This window comes from Petromyzon marinus, chromosome 6, assembly GCF_048934315.1.
Source record: "Petromyzon marinus isolate PM22_M1 ecotype Great Lakes invasive population chromosome 6, UKy_Petmar_22M1.pri1.0, whole genome shotgun sequence".
Taxonomy (NCBI): domain Eukaryota; kingdom Metazoa; phylum Chordata; class Hyperoartia; order Petromyzontiformes; family Petromyzontidae; genus Petromyzon; species Petromyzon marinus.
In genome coordinates, this window is record NC_133672.1 from 1,553,852 (window position 1) to 1,577,237 (window position 23,386).

General features: G+C 52.6%; 1 protein-coding gene across 1 annotated transcript in view; it reads right to left on the reverse strand.

Moving 5' to 3' along the window:
- Positions 1-556: 556 nt before the first annotated feature.
- Positions 557-23,386, reverse strand: part of LOC116939747 (SERTA domain-containing protein 2-like) — a 37,966-nt gene continuing 15,136 nt past the window's right edge. Inside the window, exons 2-3 of the mRNA XM_032948510.2 lie at positions 6,598-6,870; positions 557-6,387 (exon numbers count right to left, since the gene is read on the reverse strand). Coding sequence (XP_032804401.2) covers positions 5,545-6,387; positions 6,598-6,867 — 1,113 coding nt within the window. The 5' untranslated portion in view covers positions 6,868-6,870 and the 3' untranslated portion in view covers positions 557-5,544. The remainder of the gene's footprint in view (positions 6,388-6,597; positions 6,871-23,386) is intronic.

Genomic DNA, 23,386 nt, shown 5'->3' on the forward strand with positions numbered 1-23,386 from the left:
CCCAGCGGCCTCGCACCACGCGGCGTGTTTCACGGCGGAGGTTTTTAATAGCCCTGTCCGCTCTGCGCCCGGCTCGTGGAGGCCATGTGTTTCTTGTTCCTCGCGCCCCAGAACCAGGCGGACAAATTCCTTGGCTCCGAGCTTGACGGAAGGGGCCATTCGCCAGGTGGACGTTTCCTTCCATTGGAAAAAAAAAATGCGATTCCAGTTCACCTGCCTCATATTTCTCAACACGAGAAAAAACTAATTCAACTTTAAAAAAATATCAACTTGCAAACCCTGCGTTGTTTTTTGTTGCTAGAAAAAAACACCACACCGGTAATTTTATGTTTTCAGGCCAATAACTGCAGAAATTATCTTGGGAAACCCGTGGCTTGGGCCCACCGTGTAGTTGTACACACGTGGAGGGCCGCCGTCGCTGCTCCGCTGGCACGACGAGGTGCGTGTGTCGTCCGGCACCACGTGGAGGGGGAACTCCTCCTCCTGTCCAGCGCGACGTCGTAGTGGTTGGTGGTGGTGCCCTCGGTTCGGTAAAGACACGGAGGCGGAGCAGAGGTCGCGATTTAAATTTCGTTTATTTTATGACAGGATATTACAATGACCTGCAAAAAGTGTACAGAAAAGGCACAGGGGTTGCGTACAGACAGGTACAATGCAGGGTTCTCTTTATCTCATCCTAGTAAACCACGTGTGTGTGTGCACAGCCTGCTGGACTCCACATCGGCACCACGTCAGCTGGGAAACACAGTCGTGGGCAATCCGAGACTTCTAGTTGTGCTTTTAAATAAAAACTCTGAATAAATACAGTTAAATAAAAAAAACATTGCCTCATTAGTCAATTATTGCAACCACTGCAAGAGACGTCATTACAATGATATTATTACACGGATGTGTTTGTGGCAATTGTATAAATCCGTTTTTAGCATAAGACCTGAATGATAGAGGCGATTTTTTTGTTTGTTTTAGCCTGTCAAGTGTGGCCTTTGTTTTGTACGTAATTTTTTTAGGTTTATGGCTGCAAAAATTAAAAATAATAACAATAAAACATAAAATGAAATCACAAGAAGGCAAATGAATTGCAGTAAAGATGCCTGGCAACTACATCTCATTGATTTCTTTAAAAATTCAAAAAAAAGTTCAAATTACGTACTTTGTTCCAATGAATAAAGAACAAGCATTAGTACCATTTACACAAGTTTAAGATAGTTTTTTACTATAGGCCGTACACACCATTCACAGATCAAATCTACCGGGAGAAAAAATTAAACTCTAGAAAAATCAGTTTTCATACATGTACCCCCCTTCTGAAGTTCCAAAAATAATTACAGGTTTGATCCTTTTTAGAAAATGAAATAACAAAGCATTTGTATGTAGCCTAGTTCACAAAAAGCATATATTACTTATTACAGACTTAAAAAAAATTAGCCTTACATTAGTGGCTTGTTTAAACTTGGTTCAGTTTTTTTTTAAACCACAAATAATAACAAAAGAAACGACGTGTAACTTCCACAACACAATCTCCCCATGCTCCATGTTCACGTAAAAACCCTTCCGCTCAGAAAGTGCAGAATAAATGCCTTAAAGTCTACACGTTTCTCAAGCACCCTGAAGTCCACACCATCGCAGGCCTCAACGCGGCCACGCAAACCCACCAACCTGTCTCCTTCCCATGGCTTTAGCCGCCAATAAAAAAACAATAAAACATAATAATTTATGACTCTAAACTCGTACAAAAATTAGTTCTCTTCAGTTTTCCCTTTAAATTGTGTAAAACACACTCGCCACAAAAACACACACGCAACAATAACGAAAGAAAATGAAGAGCTACTGCAATTTAAAATGTCTTAAATAATCCGCAGATTTATTTTTGTAATTATTACTCTTAAACATTTATTAATCTGTAATAACTTAACGCAATAACTTAGTTGTGAAAGTCACGCCGGCGGACTGAGCGACTGTCCTCCAGCGTGTCTGGAAGCCCATTGATGGGGGCGAGACGGATTTGTCTCCCCCCCCACTCCACGGACAGGAGTACCCGCAGACGAGGAGGGATCTGAGAATGTCCACGCGGTTGGACGGGCTGCCCCGCGGAGACAAACGGTGACCCAGAGATTACACGGCAAAACCTGAACATTGATTTTCTTCTAAGAAATCCTCACGAAATCAAATAGTGTGTGATCAAACCTGACCCTTACCTCTAACCATGACCCTGTCAATGCAAGAGTTAGGACTGGGACAGGGATTAGATTAGGTGTAGGGCGACAGGTTTGCTCCATTAACATGCAAATCAATTTTCCATTAAAGTGTATTTCAAATCCACTTCCATTCAAATGCAATTCAAATATACTTCATCGTTACAGTATCTTAAACTAACAATTTATTTGGAAACCGATTGCCTGATGGATTTTTTCAATGAAAATGGCAGGAGAATTTTAAAAGGAATTCTCCTTCCGAGTCCTCTCTCTCTGTGTCTCGTCACGGTGCCCACGTGGGCACCTCGGTGGTGCCAGCAGGGCCACGTGGCATGGGCGGGCGAGGGGGCGCCGAGGGGCTCACCCGGCCCCCGACTTGCCCCACGCCAGACGCTGGTCGAAAAATAACGACGACGCAAACGACGCCAACGGCATCGGTCAAAATTAAACCGCTCCGCACGTTACACAAACTCGGCGATTAAGGCACGCGACTGCTCGTCCGATCTCAACGCAAATGACATGTAAGAGACGGAGATGGTGAACGGCCAGGGGAATGAGGGAAGTTGTCGAGGAAGAGAACAGAGGTGGGAGGACTTAAACGATTCGCTTGGCTGAACTCACTGGGGTAAGGAGCCATCCATTGAGTAGGTACGCAAAAATATGTCAAAACTTGACCCCTCCCACACTCGCTGTACGCCCGCGTACTTTTTACACCCCCCTCCCCCCACCTGCGTACGTACGCTTGATGCACCCCCCCCCCCAAATCCTATAGAACGGCCGATATTTAATTCACGCAGAAACGATCAAGGATTAATAATATTGACTTAATGCTTTCGTGACTGCAGGAATTCATATTCTTGGGTCTTTCGGTAAAGTCACGTAGATTGTTATTTTTTTATTTTCTTTGAACCTATCTACGTGACTTTAGCGAAAGATCAAATAATATTGATAATATTAACGTGTTTAAGCAAACAGATAGTCCACCGCCGGTTGCATTAAAGAATTCAGTTGCGTACCTTGGCCACTTATTTTGTTGAGCTGCGTGATAGCTCGCAGTCAGGGGCACGGTGGCACACAAGTGACACCTCTCCCACAGTCCCACTTCTCCTGCTAGTACTTGTTGCCTGACAGCTGAAGAAATTCAACTGTGGCTCATTTGAAGGCCAATGTAGACAAATTGTTATCGAGGCTTAACCCCCCACCCCCCCCACCCCCGTTTCCTATGCGTACATACATTGTCAGTGGACCCTCCCATACGCAAGCGTAGGCATTTGGGTTAACCCCCCCCCCCCCTCCATGCGTACGTACTAAAAGGATGGCCCCTAAAGACTGGGCACGCTCGTCACCCCTGAAAGTTGGGGTCGCAATACTTGTACTGGTAACCTGGTACTACTCTCTGTGGGTTCATGATACCTGTGCACGTACGACTCACTGCAGAGTTAATATTGCGTTCGTGTGAAGATACTTGACGTGGTATTGAACTCTGCGAGGTCACGGCACTTATGCTGGTACCGTTCTCTGTAGTGACAATTATTTCTATACCTCTCTGTAGAGTTGGCACCGCTCTCTGTGTACTCAAAATACTTGTATTGCTCTCTGCAGAGCTGGTACTGCTGTCTGCAGGGTCATGGTATTTATAACAGGGTACTTGGACTGGTAGGTTCCCTGCTGCAAGGTGTAACTCTTTGCAAACGGTGTGCAACTGAATTCTAAATGAAAAGTATAGGAAGCATGTAAACTGGAACACAAATACTGTAATGTTTGTGTGTTTGCACAAAGGTAATGGTGTCGAGATTATTCATGTATCGGGAAGCAATAATAAATACTATACGTCACTGATCGAGGCCAACACTGGGTCAATTCAGCATTACTGCCTAGGTTTCATTGTCCTCTATGGGTTTGCATTTAAGTATTCTGCACTCACAACACACATCATCAGTAGCATTGATTTAATTAAGTTCTACGCGGTAGAAAGGTTACCTTGCAAACTGCACTGGGAAAATACTTGAACATCCGCGCGTGCGTACGCCGGGCAGTGCGTAACGCTCGTAATTGCGGCGCGCCTAGCCACACGTGCCCATGCGTGCGTGCTTGTGTATGTGCTTGCGCGTGTACATGTTAAGGATCCGGGCGGTGACGAAACTTTCCCACGCGCACAACCGAAACCTGCGTCGTCAACGACTCAAAGACTCCTCTTGACAAAAAAAAAACGGTATAAAAAAAGGCAGCCGACAGCCAAGGGGGGCGGCTGTATCCCTCGTGTGAGACCGACCGTGTGCGTGCGCTTTCCCTGCCGGAGGTAAGGAGGGTGTAGAGATTGCTTGAGAAGGCTGGGCCACGATGCCGTCGCTCAGTCCGATCGCATCGACGGCGGGGGAAAAAAAACGGCCCATCGATGTCCGTGCCCATCGATGTCCGTGCCCATCGATGCCCGTGCCCATCGATGTCCGTGCCCATCGATGCCCGTGCCCATCGATGCCCGTGCCCACCTTGTGCCCACGTGCGCCATCCAGGCTGGTGCTTCTGGCCGTTTGCAAAAAATAAAAGAAACACGCGCACGAAGTGACGTTTGTTACCTGATGAGAGCTCGGCCCGCGACACGGGCAGTAAGTTCCCTAATGCATAAGACGCCCGTGGCCACGCAGGGCGACGGCCTCGGTTGTGTAGGAGTCAAATTAAAAACTAAGCCGGGTCTTCTGTCCAATTACGACCCCCGACGTTCTACCGTCGATGCAAACGGGACGTCAAGATTCAGCGGCGTCCGCACGGAATGCCGACGGAGCACGGACAAAGTCGTGGAGGCGGCGATGACGACGATCCGACGGCTGGTCTGGTCGAGTCGCGGCGCGAATGCTGGCAGCACCCTGGAAGCGACGCACCCCGCACGGGGGCAGCGAACCCTCGCTATCCAACGATGCGCGGGACGGACAGAGGCAGCCTCGAGTCCTCCCGGAAACTTGTACGAAGAGCACCTTGTCCCAAAACGTGCACACGGCGTGCTCACGAGTTATCCGCGAGATTTACACGATGCCATTATTGGTTGACGTTCCTCTTTCGCCCCCAGACGAGTCACGGAGGCTCTTTGAATGCCGTCGAGTTTGTAAGTTGGGAGAGGCCAGAGAACTCGCGCGTTTGGGTCGGCGCCGACACCGCTAAGCGTGCGAGCAACACGCCCCCCGCCCTACACGAGGGGACATGGGCACCACGCCCTTTCTTCCGATCGAAGCGCACGCCGCCCCGCGCCGTCGCCGAAGGGCGGCGCTCGCCCCCACCCCGGGGTCACGCCGACGCGACCCGCGGGACGTCGACCCCGGAACGTTCGGCAGGAGACGCCGTCCGACGGCCCCGTCCCTCAAGACCCCACCAGCACCTCCATGATGTGGTCGAGCTCGCTGAGGTCGGCCTTGAACTGCGGCGAGCCGCCCGTGGCCGAGCTGCACGGCGCCGGGACGCCCCCGCGCGGCCACTCGTCCCCCGCCGCGGGCCCGGCCCCGCGGCCGCTCGCGAGCGCCGTCGGGGCGAAGAGGTCGAAGTCGTACATGGCGGTGTCCACGTCCGTGAACACGTCGTCCAGCGACAGCTCGGGCAGCAAGAAGGCGGTGGCCGTGCCGTCGAGGCATCCCGCCCCGCCGGCGCCGCCGCCGCCGAACGGCATCTCGGGGACGGGCGGCGCTCGCGCGTCGGGGGGCGACCTGCCGGTCGGGCCGGGCGCCGGCGGCCCCGCCGCTCGCTCCGACGGCTCCGTCTCCGCGCTGGCGTCGCGGCGCGCGCAGCCGCAGGCCGCGGCCGGCGGGCGCGCGTCGCCCCGCGTCGGCGCCGTCCCCGCCGAGCAGGCGCACCGAGTCCGGCCCGCGGGCTCCGCGCGCGGCGGGGCGCCGGCGTCTCCTCCCCGCCCGTCGTCGTCGTCGCCGTCGTCTTCGTCGTCGTCGTGGCAGAGCTTGGAGATGGCGCAGAGGGAACCCTCGGGGCCGCCCGCCTCGCTCCGCAGGTCCACGGCTGGCGGGAGGAGCAGAGGCAGAGTCGAAGAGGAGGGCGGCAGGAGAGCGAACGAGGGGCTCCCGGCCACCCCCCGACCCGGCGAGTGGGGCGGAGTCTCCGCGCAGCTGCGGTCAGGAGGGGGACCCTGAGCCCCGACGCCGGCGCCCACCCAGGGGGGCAGCAGAGGGCGCGACACGCCCTCCTGCCTCAACTCCTCCTGCGGGCGACACCGAAGTGAGACGACGCCGGTCACACGCCGAGCCGTTCGCGTCGAAGCTTGACTTAACGAGCGACGTGCGCGGCAGATTTCGAGTCGCGAGGGGCCGGGTTTCCACTTAGGGCGGTCGCTTAAAGTTCGAGGGACGAGGCACCGCGACGGGCGAGCGGGTGGGCAGGAGCCCACCGGCAGCCGTGGCGGCGGACGCACCTGTATGCGGCGCAGCGTGTTGGTGACGGCCACGTAACGGCGCAGGCACGGCTCCACCTGGCCACGCACCTCCTGCAGCTTCCCCAGCGACAGGGACATGACGGTCTGCCGCTGCAGGGCGTACGCCCGGCCTGGCCCCGGAGCGGCGCAGGGCAGCGGGGGGCAGCGGGAAGGCGCCGCGCCGCTGCCCCCCGGCAGCAGCAGCAGCCCGCCGGCCGTGCCCACCGCGTCCTCCTCCGTCAGCTTCCTCTTCACGCCCTTGCCAAACATGGTCTGCGGGAGGAGAGGTGGACGCACGGTCGGCGATAAGGAGACCGTTCACGTTTGCAACCGTACGCACTTGGGGGCGCCACAGTGGCTAGGAGATGTTAACTACCTCGCCTGGTATACAGGAGGTAGTGGGTTCCATCCCGACCCTGATACCTGTATATTTGGAGTTTTCATGGCTCTCTCCCCGTGGTTGCGTCGATTTTTCTCCGGGTCCTCCGGTTTTCCCCTCCACATTTAGAATCAACATCAAGCGCTCAGAGTATTTGGCTGCTCTACATTTCCACGTGATAATCCACTTTGTTAAGCTATCATTTGCGATAGCCAGGCTGCTTCTGAAAAAGAGTTATATGGCTCGGTGGGCCTTACCTGGTAAAATAATAAAAAATAATTGAGTTTCGTAAAAAGTTTTTTGTTGATTCGCTCGCGCACGCTGCTAGACCAGGGAAAGCAAGAGACGTACAAATGCAGGGTTGTACTGACTCTCTCGGGCCTATGTACATCTGTTGCAAGTTATTTTTCATTTTAATTTGTAGTTCGCATCGACTTGATGGGGCATTTTTTGACCGCTCACGTCGTTATTTTGCTCAGAAAAATCACCGCACATTTCTTAGAATCTGCAAGCATGCCCAGTACATGGAAACCAACGCATTCTCCCTAGCAAGGCGGTGATTTAAATGTATTATTTATCACAGACAACAACCACCATGGGAATACTTTAAAGATTTGATAAAAAATGTTGAGACGGTTCAGTTTAAACGAAGTGTTTTATCTTCAGCCCCTCACATTTGAAGCGTTATCACTCCCCGAGTGTCGCGCACTGGAGTGGCGTTCTAACGGCTATGATCACAATGTGTCGCTGACCACTGTATGAATAAATTATAGGCAAGCAGAGCTCTAGAATTACAATGAAAAGATAATTGAACAAGTTCAGTCTTTGCATCATTTGAAACGTTTCAATACAATGAGGGCAGTTTTATTGCAAACACCGAGACCTGTCGTCAAGCCAAACGAAGTCGACCGAGGATTATGAAACAAAGACTTTCGTTTCGATTTAAAGCTTTCGTGACTGCAAGGATTCATCTTCTTTGGTTCTTTCGGTAAAGTCACGTAGAATGAGAATAAAATAATAAATTAATAAAACGAAATTACACAATAAAATTCTCACGACGTTTCGGCCACAACACAAGTGGCCTTCTTCAGGTAAAAGGAACAGACCTGTCGGGACGACAGAGCTTCAATGAACGTTGTGAAGATTCGTAGCATCTTTTAAGCTGGTTTAGAGAAGTGAGGCACCTTGACAAAGGGGTTTACAAAGGGGTTTACATATTAAACCCCTTTGTCAAGGTGCCTCACTTCTCTAAACCAGCTTAAAAGATGCTACGAATCTTCACAACGTTCATTGAAGCTCTGTCGTCCCGACAGGTCTGTTCCTTTCACCTGAAGAAGGCCACTTGTGTTGTGGCCGAAACGTCGTGAGAATGTTATTGTTATTTCATTTAATTAATTTATTATTTTATTCTCATTCTACGTGACTTTACCGAAAGAACCAAAGAAGAAAAAGACTTTCGTGTTTTTGACATGTGTGAAAATGTTGTGGCAATCGTCAAGATGCACGCACGCCCAAGCGTGCACTCACATGACAACGTTGACAATGAGCGAGTACTGCACAGTACACTAACACACAACAAAGATCCCCGGTGTAGCCTTAACAGACTGTTGGGGCAAGTGCTGTTAGCGAGCACCTATGAAGGCCGGAACGGCACACGAGGGTGTGGGTGGCCAGCACCACGCCCGACCGCCTCAATTGAGGCTGAGTCGACCTAAGGGGGCACAGGGCTGTTCAGAAAATCGTCACCGGTGTTGGCTGTGAGCGGGAGTTGAACTCGGGTCGCCGGGTTCGTAGCGCAGCGCGCGAACCGCTACACCAACGCTCCCCATTCACTCACGCACACAAATACAAGCGAACGCTTGTCGAGAAGCACACGGTGTGCATGCGCGCACACAACAACCGCCATTCGCCACTAAGTGGCGGTGACGTCACCACGTCACCACGACGCTTGTGCCAGGCCATGTGCACCTTGAGGCCACGTGAAGTGTCGAACGCCCGCTGGCAGGAGGTCACAGGGCAGACCCAGGTGCCACGGGTCGACTGACTAAGATGACTGAGATGACTGGCTGATGCACCATCTGTGCCCCCTACTGTGCCAACCTGCTGTGCTTTAGCCACCCGGCGCTCCGCTCGTTGTTGTGAGCGTTGCTCCTCCGCCCTCCGTTGTTGTTGGAGGGCGACTGCCTCCAACTGCCCAGTAGCGTCCTTCACGAGCCTCCTCCACAGAGGCCGATCTTGACACCGCTGGTACCAGTCATCGGCAAGTCCACTCAGCTCCACATCCTCCTGTACCACGTCACTCCATCTCTTCTCTAGCCCGTGCCTCCTGTACCACATCACTCCATCTCTTCTCTAGCTCGTGTCGCGCCCGTTTAGCCCCCTCGATCGGGCCGAACAAAAGCTGTTTCGGCATGCGGTGGCTGGGCATGCGGGCTACATGACCCAGCCAACGCAGCCTTGCCTGCCGGAGGAGCTCACCAATGGGACCTTGCCCTGATCTTTCAAGGATTTGTGAGCTCCTCACACAATCCAGCCTGGTTAAACCCAGGATGGTTCGTAGGCAGGCTAGCCTAAATGTTTCTAACCGGCGAAGATGTTCCATTAGGGGGGTCCACGTTTCGCAAGCGTAGAGAAGGGAGGGAATGACCGTGGCCGAGAAGACCTGAAGCTTAGTGCGGAGCGACAGACCAGGTAGCTTCCACACAGCGTTACGCAACCGATGAAAAGATATTGCCGCTCGACTGATTCGGAGTGAGACCTCTGCTGTTAAACTGGAGCCGGTCATAAGCACACTGCCCAGGTATGGGAAACTCTCCACTCTCTCCACAACTGCCCCATCACCGATTGGGAGTTGTGGGGGTGGAGTGTCCGATGGTACAAAATACCCAGGCAGGTGCTTAGTTTTGGTGGGGCTGATGGTAAGGCCCCATGTGTGCGTGGGCGCGCACACACGCACACATGCACACACGCACACACTTTCACTGACAGCCCGCACGACAGCTGCGGCTCTGCTGCCCCGCTACTTTATTTAACTAAACCCAAGGTGCCACGGGGCCAACGGGGACCTCAGCGCAATCCCTGCAGACGCCGGCGCTCGCCCAGCGCCGGAGCGCCGCCGCAAAGGCTACGGTCGCAAGATCGTCCCGCCGGACTGGGCCGTGAGAGGGTGCCGACTGCGGCCGGAGGAGACCCCTCAACGATGAGAGCACGAAGAAGCCGGGTCGAAACGAGGCCAGGCGAGCGCGCGGCGCCAGCATCGAGAAGGCGGGATGATAATTGCAATTAATTTGCGCGAGCGATCATCAAGAGCGAGGGGGGACCCAGCAGCGAGGAGGTGGGAGCGACGCGGGGGGTTGGCGAGAAACGCGCCAGTCGAGACTCTCGCTCATCTCGCCGCTCAAGTCACTCGGAGAGAAACCGACTTTGGATTTGACACCGGCAACACCGCCACCCGCGGTACAGGAGCGCAATGACGCCATTGGCAGCGCTCAGCGGTGCGAGCGAACGTTGAGGTTGAAGACCTTGTGGGCACGAGTCACGAAACGCGACGGCCGCGTGCCACCGCCGTAAGCCGGACCCTCAGATTCGTACATTGCGAGAAACTTAACCGCACCGTCATTTGCAGCCACGCTCTATCTACAGCTGCCGGATGAAGGTCTCTCCCTGAGCCGTCACCACGCCTCGCAGTCTCACGACCCATCAAGCTCCCGCACGTTAGTCCATCGGCTCCACATCCGCGGTGGATGTCCTATCGCAACGATGACGTTATCCGAGTGGGGTTGGCAAAAAAAAACGATGGACCTCCGCAGAGTCTCTCCTTGAAAAGTGCAACGACTACCCAGTTACTTTATTTTGCTCCTTCTGCAAGGCGGACGCGGCAGCTCCACGTGTGGCCGTCCGTGCAGCTTCGACCACGAGGAGGCGGCGCCGTGGAGGCCGACGGAAGGATGGGGGCGCTTGGGGGGGGGGGGCGCCGCGCGGAAGGCACCAGAACAGCGCCAAGAAAGGAACATAATGGATGGACCAGGTGCTGGCTAAGCATGTGGCCCTGGCTACCGGGCACCGTGCCAGCTCGCCGCAAGGCCAGGGATTTGTGTTTTTTCTTCTCTTCTCTGCGCCGGGGGCCGCGGTGGCAGCGCACCCGAAGTGGAACACCTCCCCAACCACACCCTGCCTGCCGCCCCTCGCTCGCCTGCCCAAACAACCACCGTGTGGTCACTGCACGCCCGCTGGTAAACAGACAAAGATACCCACCAGTCTTATTGCCGAGAACCTTCAGGGCAAGCGACAGTTGCGAGCGGGGGTGGGGCGGTGTGGTTCATGCACTACGCTGCGAACCGGGCCCACGGCTAACACCGGTGCCAAATGGCATCTGAACCGGTCCCGGGCCCCCGCTGTCGCCGAACAGCAATGACCAGCATCATGAAGTATGGCCAAGTAACCCTCGTGACCGATACGCGTGGGGAAGCCTTCATCCGGCCATGGATTGACAAAGGATTGTTAGTTATTAAAGAGCAACAGGACACATGTCGGAGCGGTGTGTCCAACACCACGCATGCCTTTGCCACCTTTGTCTCCCCGGCGTTGGTGTCACCCGCACGACAGTACCAGATACTTTTTTTAGGCAGAGTCAACCAACGTGAAGTTGAGGCCAGGCGCATGGCCAACATTCACGCCCGCAGAGCTGGAATATCATCGCACCACCGCCCTACAAATACGTACAGATGCGCACAGGGAGACGTCTACAGTCGGAGCGCCCCGCAAGAAAGTCACAGGAAGCATAAGCACAGGCACACACGTGCAAGGGCACATACGGACACACACGCCCGTGTGTACAAACGTGAGCTCGGAAAAATGCACGCTTAGCGGGGGATGCCTGCACGCGCGCTCGCACACGCGTGCGCGCGCACGACAACACCCGCACACAGACAGACGGTCAATCCCGACACCGCCTAGCAACACTCGCACGGACAAAGGCAGTCAATATCTAACCCGCACCACCGCCACCACCGCCTCCCCCACACGGCCCGTCTGGGCCCGAGGCCCGCCCGCATGCACAGCTGTGTGCAAATGAACGCGGGCGGGAGGCCAAGAAACAGCAGGGTCCGTTTCTCGCAACGCTTCACAATAATTACGATGATCGATGATAATGATAACAATAAGGACTTAATAAGATAGCGGAAAATCTTGCCCGCGGGGGCGACCGCCGCCCGCTCATGGTAGCGTGCCCTTAAACAAATAGGCGCCTTTAACCGCTTCCAAAAGACAAGCCAACGCCAAGGCCATCAGCAAAATGGCACTGTGCGGTTATCGCTGTAAATTATTTCTCCGTGCAGGCGAGGGGCAGAATGGATCCCAATGGGGCTCTAGCTCTCTCTCTCTCTCTGGGTTAAGGGAGAGATCCCACCGCACAATTGATTTGTGAGCGCAAACGGAGATTAACAAAGCGGCGCGTGGGCATTAAATGCGGCGCACATTCACGCACTCATCATGGTGGCATTAAGAGTCAAACACGCACGTTGACTCGACACTCTGCGACAATGCCAGAGGCACACTCGACGGAGCATCATCGATCGGGCCCGAGCCTCTAATTGGGTGTGGACACCAGCTCGGCTCGCTGCTCACGACTTTAAATTCACCGTCGCTCACTGACGGACATTTAGAAATATGCATTGAGATTATTGAGGTCATTTTGTTGCTAGACATATCTACACGATGAGCCACTTTGTTGTTGAGCTATAATTTGTGGCCAGGTCCCTTGTAAAATATAAGTTAAATACCTCAGTGTGCCTTGCCTGGTAGGATGAGGATGGTTTAGTTGCATTTGTATGTTTTTGGGTAATGTTACCTTTCTTGTACTTTACACCCCTATCGTGTTTTTGTACTGATTGTTGTTGTAACTTTCAGACCCGTCCCTACTGCAACATCTGTGAAACAAGAGCTTCGTAGCTCATCAGATTCCTCCAGTATAAACAAATATTCTGATTATAGTCAAAGAAGTGTCTTTTTTGGAAGATATCTTCGTATTCATCCATTCAAATTCATGAAACATTTTCCAATTGAGTGCACGGCTTTAAAAAAAGAATTCCATTATTTACTAAAATCACGATATTCTGACCAAACAGGAGCTGACCAACCGCGCTTATAAGCACCGTACATAATAAACGCAGCTTTTGTCGTTGTACTGTAACACTGGTGAGTGTTGTTACCGCCTGCTGCCACACCGTCTGCCTGCCTGACCTCGACAACTGTCAGGAACAGCGAGGACAGGCGGGCCTGGCACCAACAATCGCGTGGGTCACTGCCAACGCAATGGTCAGCAGGAGGAGGAGGCTGCTGCAAAGAACCGCGTTCTGCGTGACCGGCAAAGGGGGACAATGGCACGACATTAGTGCTAGGGGGCGCTCTCCCGTAGGTGATTGCCAGTGTGTGCGTGTGTTTTTAGGACCTGGTGGTTTCGTGGTAATTCATTGAAGGTGGAGGGGTTACCAACCCCTCGCACGCTTCGAGTGGCCTCAACGTGCACATAGCCTGGCACAGGGCGCCGCGGTGACGTCACCGCCACTTAGTGGCGAATGGCGCGTATTGGTATTGGTGCAATCTCATATCCACCAATAACATTTATTCACTCTAAGTTATAGACAGTGTTGCTCTGGAGCGAGCTTACAAGGTTCTTCTCATGCCAGGCAATTTCAAGCATCACTGTCGGGTAAAGGGATTATACCTCTAAGCCCAAAATCTCTTTGGTAGACCCGGCAGGTGAGCTTCTTCGTCGGCCAGGCACACAATGGAGGGAAAGTTAGGCAGGCGCTTGCTTCAGGTAGCTCATACCAAGTTAGAGCACTTAAGACGGCACTGCTGAGCAGGTTTCAACCGTCCGTGATTAAAACCGGGTTCTCAAGTGCAGTGAATAAATGGGCTCAGCTCGGTCACAAATGACTGAACAAAACATTTTATATGAAGTTTCTCTCTCTGGGAGTAAAAAGAATAGTGGCGTGCAATCCGCGCGGCAAAACACCGCTGAAACGGGGCACGTGGGAAAGTCCACGAATTAAGAGTGGGGAAAAAGCGATATACTGTAATTGACTCCTAATCCTGTGACACTTTCCACACGCTGGTCTCTGACGACAGACACGAGGCCACGAACCGCTCGCTGTGAGCACCTCACGGTGTGACAGCGATAGCACAATCGGAATATACCGTGGAGAAAATAGAAATGAGTGTGGGGGGGGGTGAATGCAAATGAGGTGATCGATGACGTACTGAGCTGCGCGTACGGTAATACGCGACACGCGCGCATACACATCAGCAAGTGATTTAAAAGTGTAATTGCTCTGGCACCGTCCCCCAGCCACACCAACAACAACAACAAAGCCGGCCTGTCACCCATAATGTGGACACGTAATGCATGCGTTTGGAAACACCGCGGTGATGTCAACAGTTTACGTGGGAGGAAGCTACACACGAGGGATACGCAGTAAAGAATTCAATTAAAGGAAGTGTGGCATATTTTTTATGTTTTTTTTCAAATCTTTAGACTCAGATGTTACAAAATACAGCATTCGGTATGGCTCTGGAAAGACGATACTGTCGAGTGCTGAAAAATAAAACCAGGTATCAATCTAAAACCAGATATCAATCTGCTTGATATTAAACAAAAAATACTAGAACAGCCAACTAATATTATAATTCATCAATATCGGCCATGCCACCGACGGCAATGTGTGTACATTGTCGTTCCAACAATGCTGGTATGAATACACATTCTCGAATCACAATAAGGAATAAAATTTGGCGTCCGATATTAAACCCTTCGTCGACAATATTTCACCTGAAGCGGCTTTCGGTGAGAGGGGGTGCGGCAAGAACAGCGACTGCTCGGGGCGGAGCGGGGAGCGGGAGCACCGGCGGGGAGCGGGGAGCGGAGAGTGGAGAGCGGGAGCGGGGAGCGGGAGCACCGGCGGGGAGCGGGAGCGGGGAGCGGGGAGCGGGAGCACCGGCGGGGAGCGGGAGCGGGGAGCGGGAGCACCGGCGGGGAGCGGGAGCGGGGAGCGGGAGCACTGGCAGGGAGCGGGGAGCGGAGAGCGGGGAGTGGGAGCGGGAGCACCGGCGGGGAGCGAGGAGCGGGGAGCGGGAGCACCGGCGGGGAGCGGGGAGCGGGAGCACCGGCGGGGAGCGGGAACGGGGAGCGGGGAGCGGGAGCACCGGCGGGGAGCGGGAGCAGGGAGCGGGAGCACCGGCGGGGAGCGGGGAGCGGGAGCACCGGCGGGGAGCGGGAGCGGGGAGCGGGGAGCGGGAGCACCGGCGGGGAGCGGGAGCGGGGAGTGGGAGCACCGGCGGGGAGCGGGGAGCGGGAGCACCGGCGGGGAAGCTTGGGGCTGCCGACCGGCCGGCCGCTTGAGGAAGCTTTAAAAAAAAAATCCCACGAGCAGGCGACAACTGCAGTAGGCCGGCTCCATGGCCCAATCAATTAGCACAATGAGCAATTATTTACCACCCACTAATTCAGTGGATGCGCTGAATGCGAATGCGTCACTGCTCTCGTTGGCAACGAGTCAACGGGAGCGTAAATGCTCGCCGCGATTTATTGTCCTCCGTGTACACGTACGGAACTGTGCTTCGTAACTAAATAATAATTGTTCATTTTTGACCCGTGTCATTACGCGAGAGGTGCCCGACGAAGATGGCAATGGGATGGACCAGCCAAGTGAGCTGGGCAATGGCTGTGGAGAAATAGTAGTAATAGTAATAATAATACAATTCATGCACTACTCACAATATACGGTCTCCTTATGAGTTTTAGAGGCAATTGGCAGCATGCTGCATCAGCACGCCGTGAAGAGTGGGATCGCTTTCGCGCGACCTTGAGGGACGTAACCTTGAATAAGACGCATGTTTGGCTTTTTATTGTTGGCTCCCAGGTGGCCTATGACCTGTAATGAGTAGCCCGCTCGGCCCGAAGCTTGTGACCTTGTATCGCATGCCCAGAGCTCGTAAATATGACACTACGACACCATTCCCTTCGCACGCTGCTGCGATCAATGCACTTAATGATTGATTGGCTAGGGATTTCAAAATATAGTTAAAACATGTTTATTTGTATATACGGTACTATGCTGTGCACGACTGTGGTGGTATGTGCTTACATTTTAATACGAGCTCGTTATGTTGTGTAAAAGCTTGTTTTTTTTCTACCTTTAGATATTGTCATTGGTTTGATGCTGGTTGAAAAGTCGACCGCTTCTGCTGGTTGCGAACATTAATATTTGTCAAAACTGACTTTATTAATACCGTGGACTTTTGCCGTATTCACCAGATCACATTGAGACGGATGCACCCAACACTGTCCTCCACACATCCAGGAGGAGGAGGAACTAAAACGCAGGGACACCTCAAACTGACACACCACTTACACACAACGGCTCAATTAGTCTAATTGGCTCGAAAACAAACAACGTGAACAAACACCAACAGCGGCCGGACGATGCGAAGCATTAATCAGACACGGCGATTGATGGAACTCGGCGAATGTGACATTCACATTGGACTCGGCGTTTTGTTTTCCTCTCTCTCTGCTCGTTGCGGTGTCTCTCGACCTGTGGCCCCGTTGTTGTCTCATTAGTCACGACAGTCGAATAGCGCGCGTCTCTCTCTGGGCAAAGCAGCGACGCTGCAATTTAGTGGTGCCGCTGCGACTAGCGGTAGATAATTGCTTTGCCGCCGTCAGGATAATTTATCCGGACCACGGGAGCCCCATCCTGCTGTCGTGGTGGGTGAGGAGACTGTGGGAGGGGAGTGGGGTGGGTGGGTGGTGGTGGGAGCTTCAGGGTTAAGGTTGCAGAGGGGTTTGGTGAAATGGATGGATGGGCGAGTGGCTGGGGTTGTGGATGAGTGGCTGGGTTAGTGGGTGAACGAGTGGGTGGGGACGACTGTAGGAAGAACCCCCCCCCACCTCCCCCCCATAACTCTCACTGCCAGCACGCGTCACGTTTTCCAGCACGGGCTGCCAGGGGTGTGTCCCCCCGTGATACACTCCCGCCGCGGCTGTGAGCGGCCTCTGTGCGGTGCCCGGTGCAGCACCCGGCAGCGTTGTTAAGGCGGCTGCGCCAGGGAGTGCTCAACTCACGCTCACGCCGTTCTGATCGATGTTAACTGAGAATTTAGACACGAGTCTAAATCTATGCAGTGAAACCCAAGACGCTTACCGTTTAAGTGGCCCATCGGATTTAATGAATGCTTCCATTATTCTCCCATTGTTCGTGCAAGCACCCGTTTGAAGACCGCTTTAGAATCCAGGTTTCCCGGTGTGATCTCACTTCACAGTTTTCGCGATGGGGAAAACTTCAGACGATGATTGTCCTCGATCAATAGCGCCGTTCTGCGGTAGTTTTCAAAAGCCATCACAATGCATAGTTTATATGGCGAGTATACAATGTCGAAGGGCCACGGTAAAAGTCCGACGTTGCTTTAAGCTCACCACGTGAAACCTTTGCGGTGTCTTTACAGACTGCGCCCGGTCATTGTCCGCGTGCCGATAGCCTATAAACTCACGTGGCCCAATCCAGCCCTTGGCCAGAGAATGTCACGCACAAAAGAAACATTTAGTTGCGAAGGCAGACAAGTGGGACTTTACCACAAGCCACTGGCCAAAGCCTCGGATTTCCCTCCTGTCATTCGCAGAGCTGTGTGCAGAGACCGATGATGACACGGCTCAAGGGGCGGGAAACTCTGCAGCCTGCCCCCCCCAAGGAGAGAAGCACGGCGCTGGGTGCTGAAAGGTTCAGGGCCGTTTCAACGCCAACCACTCAGCCCAGGGTCAAGCCTCAACCACCGCAGGGCGGAGGGGGGCATCTGGGTGATTTTCGCGTCACGCCAAGGGAAGACCTTTGCACACAAGACAGTGCGTGCGTGTGCGTACGTGTGTCAAAGAATCCCCGATGCTCGTTCGCAAGAACTGGGTGCCTAAGTCGGAAATCTGAGGACTGTTATGGAAGACAAACTTTTTACAAACTTAATTGTGCATTAATCAGCCGAGAGACATTAAAGTGCGGTATCGCGTTCAAGGGAGAAATGTATATTTGGCAATAAATGAGGCATGTTAATGTTGTTGGTATGACTTCACCAGGTCGGCTATTCATTTCAGACTGAGCCACCCAGCTGCAGGGCCGACCCACACCCAGCGTAAGGAAGCTGAACTTAAGACGCCGTCAACCGCCGCACCACTTCGATTCCCCGACACAAACCTCGCCTCTGTGTTAGCGCGACGCACGTGACGTCGCGTCACCCAAATGTCACCGCAGGTCGCAGAGGAGTGCCGGGCTTGTCCTTTCACCCGCGTCAAAGGGCGGAAGGGAAGGCCCTTGGGCGTACGTGCGGCATCGCTCTTGCGGTCGGGGCCTGGCTTTGGGGCGGTGCCCAAAAGCTCCCGCCAGCTTCCCAGGAGCTGTCCACGCCTGGCGTCTAACCGGCGGCGGGACGTGGAGTTCCTCCAATGTTGGGGGGCGGGGTGGGGGGTGGGGAGATACACCCCCCCTGCCGTGCCCTCCCCCAGGCGCCCGCCTCTGCACCCTCCCCATCTCAAACGCTGGGGTCCGAAGACACGCAGCGCACGCACCGCACGCGATCCTCACGGCCGCGTTCAAATGTATCACCGCTCGTTAAGCCCTCTTAGGAAATCAATTACAGTGCACCGAGAGGTTTTTATTGTGTGTTAAATGAAATCTTCATTCTAATGAAGTGCGCGGCATTCAAAACATATTCTAATACCGCCGATTGCACTCATCTCTATGCAAGCACATTGACGTCAGAGACCAATTTTATGCTAATAAAAATGCATAGAGATTGAGTGTTAAGTCGATTCTTGGATACAATTGACCACAGAATAATGCTGAATAAATATTTAACAATACAGCAGAAGATTACTTGGCTTATTAAGTAGGCAAATGGGGGGATTATGGTTGACAAATCGGTTTAGATTACATACTTTTGGGTGTCCCGTTGTCTGCCATGGATACACAAACAAGTCACGCGTAAATTCTGCAGAGCGAGTGGAGGCGTTACACAAATGTGATTCTCATGCCTCATAAAATATGCACATCCACACAATTACAGCTAAAGTGAACATTTGCATCTGGAAGTATGTTCTCCTAATACACAGGACCCACAAGCAGCACCATGGACGAGCCTGCGAGGCTGCAGCAGGAGGATAAATAGCAGGCTGCAGACACGGCCGGCGTTAATAAGTCCACAGGCGAACCACAATAGTACCATATTTATGAATGAGTAAGACTCGACTATATCTTCAGCAGCCAACCATGTTGCTGTAAATCAAGATAAGTATGAACGACAAACTTCACGGTTTCAAAAAAATATCGGACAGGGACGCAAAATGCGACGCAGAAACGCGTAAAAATGTTGGGTGCACAACAGCAAAAAACTCGCTTGCGAATAGAAAATGCAGCCTAAATGTTCCGAGGACTGTGCACAAGTACTCGTAACAGACAGACACACGTGCAAGCACAGTTTCAACACAGAACAAAACTGCTGTTGCGATTCCGCCTTAATGATGCCACGTGAGCCGTGTCCCTGGCGCGGCCCCGCTGGCACGCGTTGCCACACGCACACTCACGGCTCGTGCGCGCCTTGGGCCACTACAATAGAGTTCACCACCACCACACACACACACTAGAGTTCACCACACACACACACACTAGAGTTCACCACACACACACTAGAGTTCACCACACACACACACACTAGAGTTCACCACCACACACTAGAGTTCACCACACACACACACACTAGAGTTCACCACACACACACACTAGAGTTCACCACCACCACACACACACACTAGAGTTCACCACACACACACACTAGAGTTCACCACCACCACACACACTAGAGTTCACCACCACACACTAGAGTTCACCACACACACACTAGAGTTCACCACCACCACGCACACACTAGAGTTCACCACACACACACTAGAGTTCACCACACACACTAGAGTTCACCACACACACACACTAGAGTTCACCACCACACACACACTAGAGTTCACCACCACACACACTAGAGTTCACCACACACACACACTAGAGTTCACCACACACACTAGAGTTCACCACCACACACACTAGAGTTCACCACACACACACTAGAGTTCACCACCACACACTAGAGTTCACCACACACACACACACTAGAGTTCACCACACACACACACACTAGAGTTCACCACCACACACTAGAGTTCACCACACACACACACTAGAGTTCACCACCACCACACACACTAGAGTTCACCACCACACACTAGAGTTCACCACACACACACACTAGAGTTCACCACCACCACGCACACACTAGAGTTCACCACACACACACTAGAGTTCACCACACACACTAGAGTTCACCACACACACACACTAGAGTTCACCACCACACACACACTAGAGTTCACCACCACACACACTAGAGTTCACCACACACACACACTAGAGTTCACCACACACACTAGAGTTCACCACCACACACACTAGAGTTCACCACACACACACTAGAGTTCACCACCACACACTAGAGTTCACCACACACACACTAGAGTTCACCACCACACACTAGAGTTCACCACACACACACACACACTAGAGTTCACCACCACACACACACTAGAGTTCACCATCACACACACTAGAGTTCACCACACACACACACACACTAGAGTTCACCACACACACACTAGAGTTCACCACCACACACTAGAGTTCACCACACACACACTAGAGTTCACCACATACACACTAAAGTTCACCACACACACAAACCAGTACAATACCCCTCCCCTTTAGTCCCGACCACAGGTGGAGTTTGACTTCTATATTTGGGGGGGCGGGGGTTCGCTTTTTCCTTCACATCAGGAATCGCAGGTGCATATAATGATTTCTCCAAAATCTTAACTCTAAACGACTGAAAATAAATTAATAAAGGTGTCCAGTTTGGGGGGTGGGGGCACGGACGGGGTATAGCCCCCCCCCCCCCCACAAACTCCACCCATGATCCCTACCATCAATGCAAACGTCACCTCCAACCCACCCAGCTGCTACTGCTGCACTAAGAAGAACAAGCAGCAGGATTGCTGCTGCTGCTGCACTGAAGAAGAAGAAGAAGCAGCGCTGCTGCTGCTACTGTACACGGCTGCTCTCTCTCTCTCGAAGCGGTGCAGAACCCCGCCACCGGGCAGGCGCGCGCCGCGGTGACGCGCAGCACGCGCGTCCGTCTCTCGATCCTCCTCCTCGGGGCATCAAAAGCGCTTCTCCCCCCCACCACCACCACCATTGTTCTGAAGCAGAAAAAAACTTGCCCTGCTGGATTCTTTTAATTTTTGTTGTTATGGTGGCTAATGCCAGTTTGCGGCTATTACCACAACAACAACAAAAGTGGGGTTGCGATAAAGGTAATTGACTCGCACAATTTGCCTTTCTCTGGGTCGACATATTTGGCTTTAATCTCAACTATGACCACACAAAAGGGTTTTAATTTAAGAATAACTCAATGATTAATTGCTGCTAATAAAGTTAGGCTTTAGGAACCAGGCCGGCTGGGTCGTTTTCATGCCAGTGGTCTATGCTGTGTACAATGTTTAGTGCTTTCAGGGCCATAATTAACTTTCCCATTACAGTATTATGCTTTGCTTTAACTTCATCAAATTATGCTTGCGATGGAAAGATAGCGGAGTTGATGGCTTATATTCAAACAGAAAGGCAGGAAATACCAAGGCCGAAACTCACAATTCCATGAAATAAGTCTCTCTTGCAAAACAATTAGTAAATCATTGGGCTTATGATGAAAGTTAATCATCCAAATCACACAGACACCAACTAACTGCCTGCAGCGGGTCGGCGTGGAGTCACACTCACATGCAGTGACACACTATAGACAACTTCATTTAAGGTAAACTTTTATTATTTAACGTGACAACATTTAGCCTCAACAGCAACAACAGTGCCGTGAACGATATTCATGAGATGTTGTTTACTACGGACAGCGGAGTTGTTGATGTTTACCCAAAGCGAAACTATCGGCAGGCTGAGGTCAGCTTTAAGTCTGTGAGCCCTACATTTTAGAGGCCAGCACTCGACCAGAAAGCCACAGTAATCAATCAACCCTAGCTCAAGGCTTTCCCGAAGCGTATAAGTGAAAATGTATTGACGAGTTGAATTGTTTACCATTGAGCACGGCATAGCTAACGTGGCCTTCATGGTATTAGAGTGAAACAACGCAATTTGAGAAAGAAGCGCACCAATGTGACTCCCAAGAAGAGTTTGGAGTTTATCTTGTGAACATAATTCGTCCAATCTCAATGTTGTCGTGAGGACACAAACGTGTGTGAAACACACCCACAACACACACAACACACGCGACACACACGAGCCCATTCTTGGTTTGTTGGACAAGTCAAGTTCTCTCTTTTTCGTTTATTGCGGCGCCCTAAAGGCAAGGGAGGGGGGGGCACGGCACCGGCAAAGGCAGGAAACCGCCCGCAGGAAACTGGACGCCTTCGCGACGCGCACCCAGACAACGCCTCCCTCCCCCGCCTCCCGCTCCTCGCAAACAAAAGCCCAGCCCGGCCGGCCGGCCAGGGCGGGCGGGCGGGCCCCAGCAGCCGCCCACTCGCTTGCCCCCGACTGCCCCCATGGCCCCCCCACCCTCACTCTCCCAATAGCCCCCCCCCCTGCCTACCACCAAACATGACCACCCCCTCCCCTTTCCCCATCACCCCCCTCCCATTCCACCTCCCCCCCCCATCTGTGCTCTCTGCACAGGAAGCCACAAAGCACAACACGGAGGTGCAACACGCTCCCCGCACGCGCTCGGACTGTGAAACGCACCCGCGCGCGCGCGCGCACGCGCACACACCGAGAGTACGCGCCTACAGTGAGCACGAATGCACAACCTTTGACTTTTCTCGCAAACGGCACGTTCCTTGCCCACGAAAACGCTGGAAAACTTTGAAAGTAAATAAAAAAACGGATTTCAGATTAAATGACCGGCGCTAATGTGTCGTGAGAGCCAAAACTTGCGTCCGTTATTCAGCCGTACGTTAAATGTACACGTATCGAGTGTTCAATCAATGCACAATGGGTTGTTTTCAGGCCAAAAGTCTGCGGTCCCCACGTGAAGCCATGTCTTTATTGTGGACTCATCTGTTTCTGCTGCACTCTCTGAAGGGCTGTAATGATTTTAGGTTTTGTTTGCCACATTGAAGTTAACACCGTAAATTAATTGTGCGGTTTTTGATTCAAATACAATGATAAAAAACCTGTATTTATTTAAAATAAATGGTATTTGGATTTGCACACGTTTTTTTGTAGAGAAACAAATGAGCCTATATAAAAAAAAATT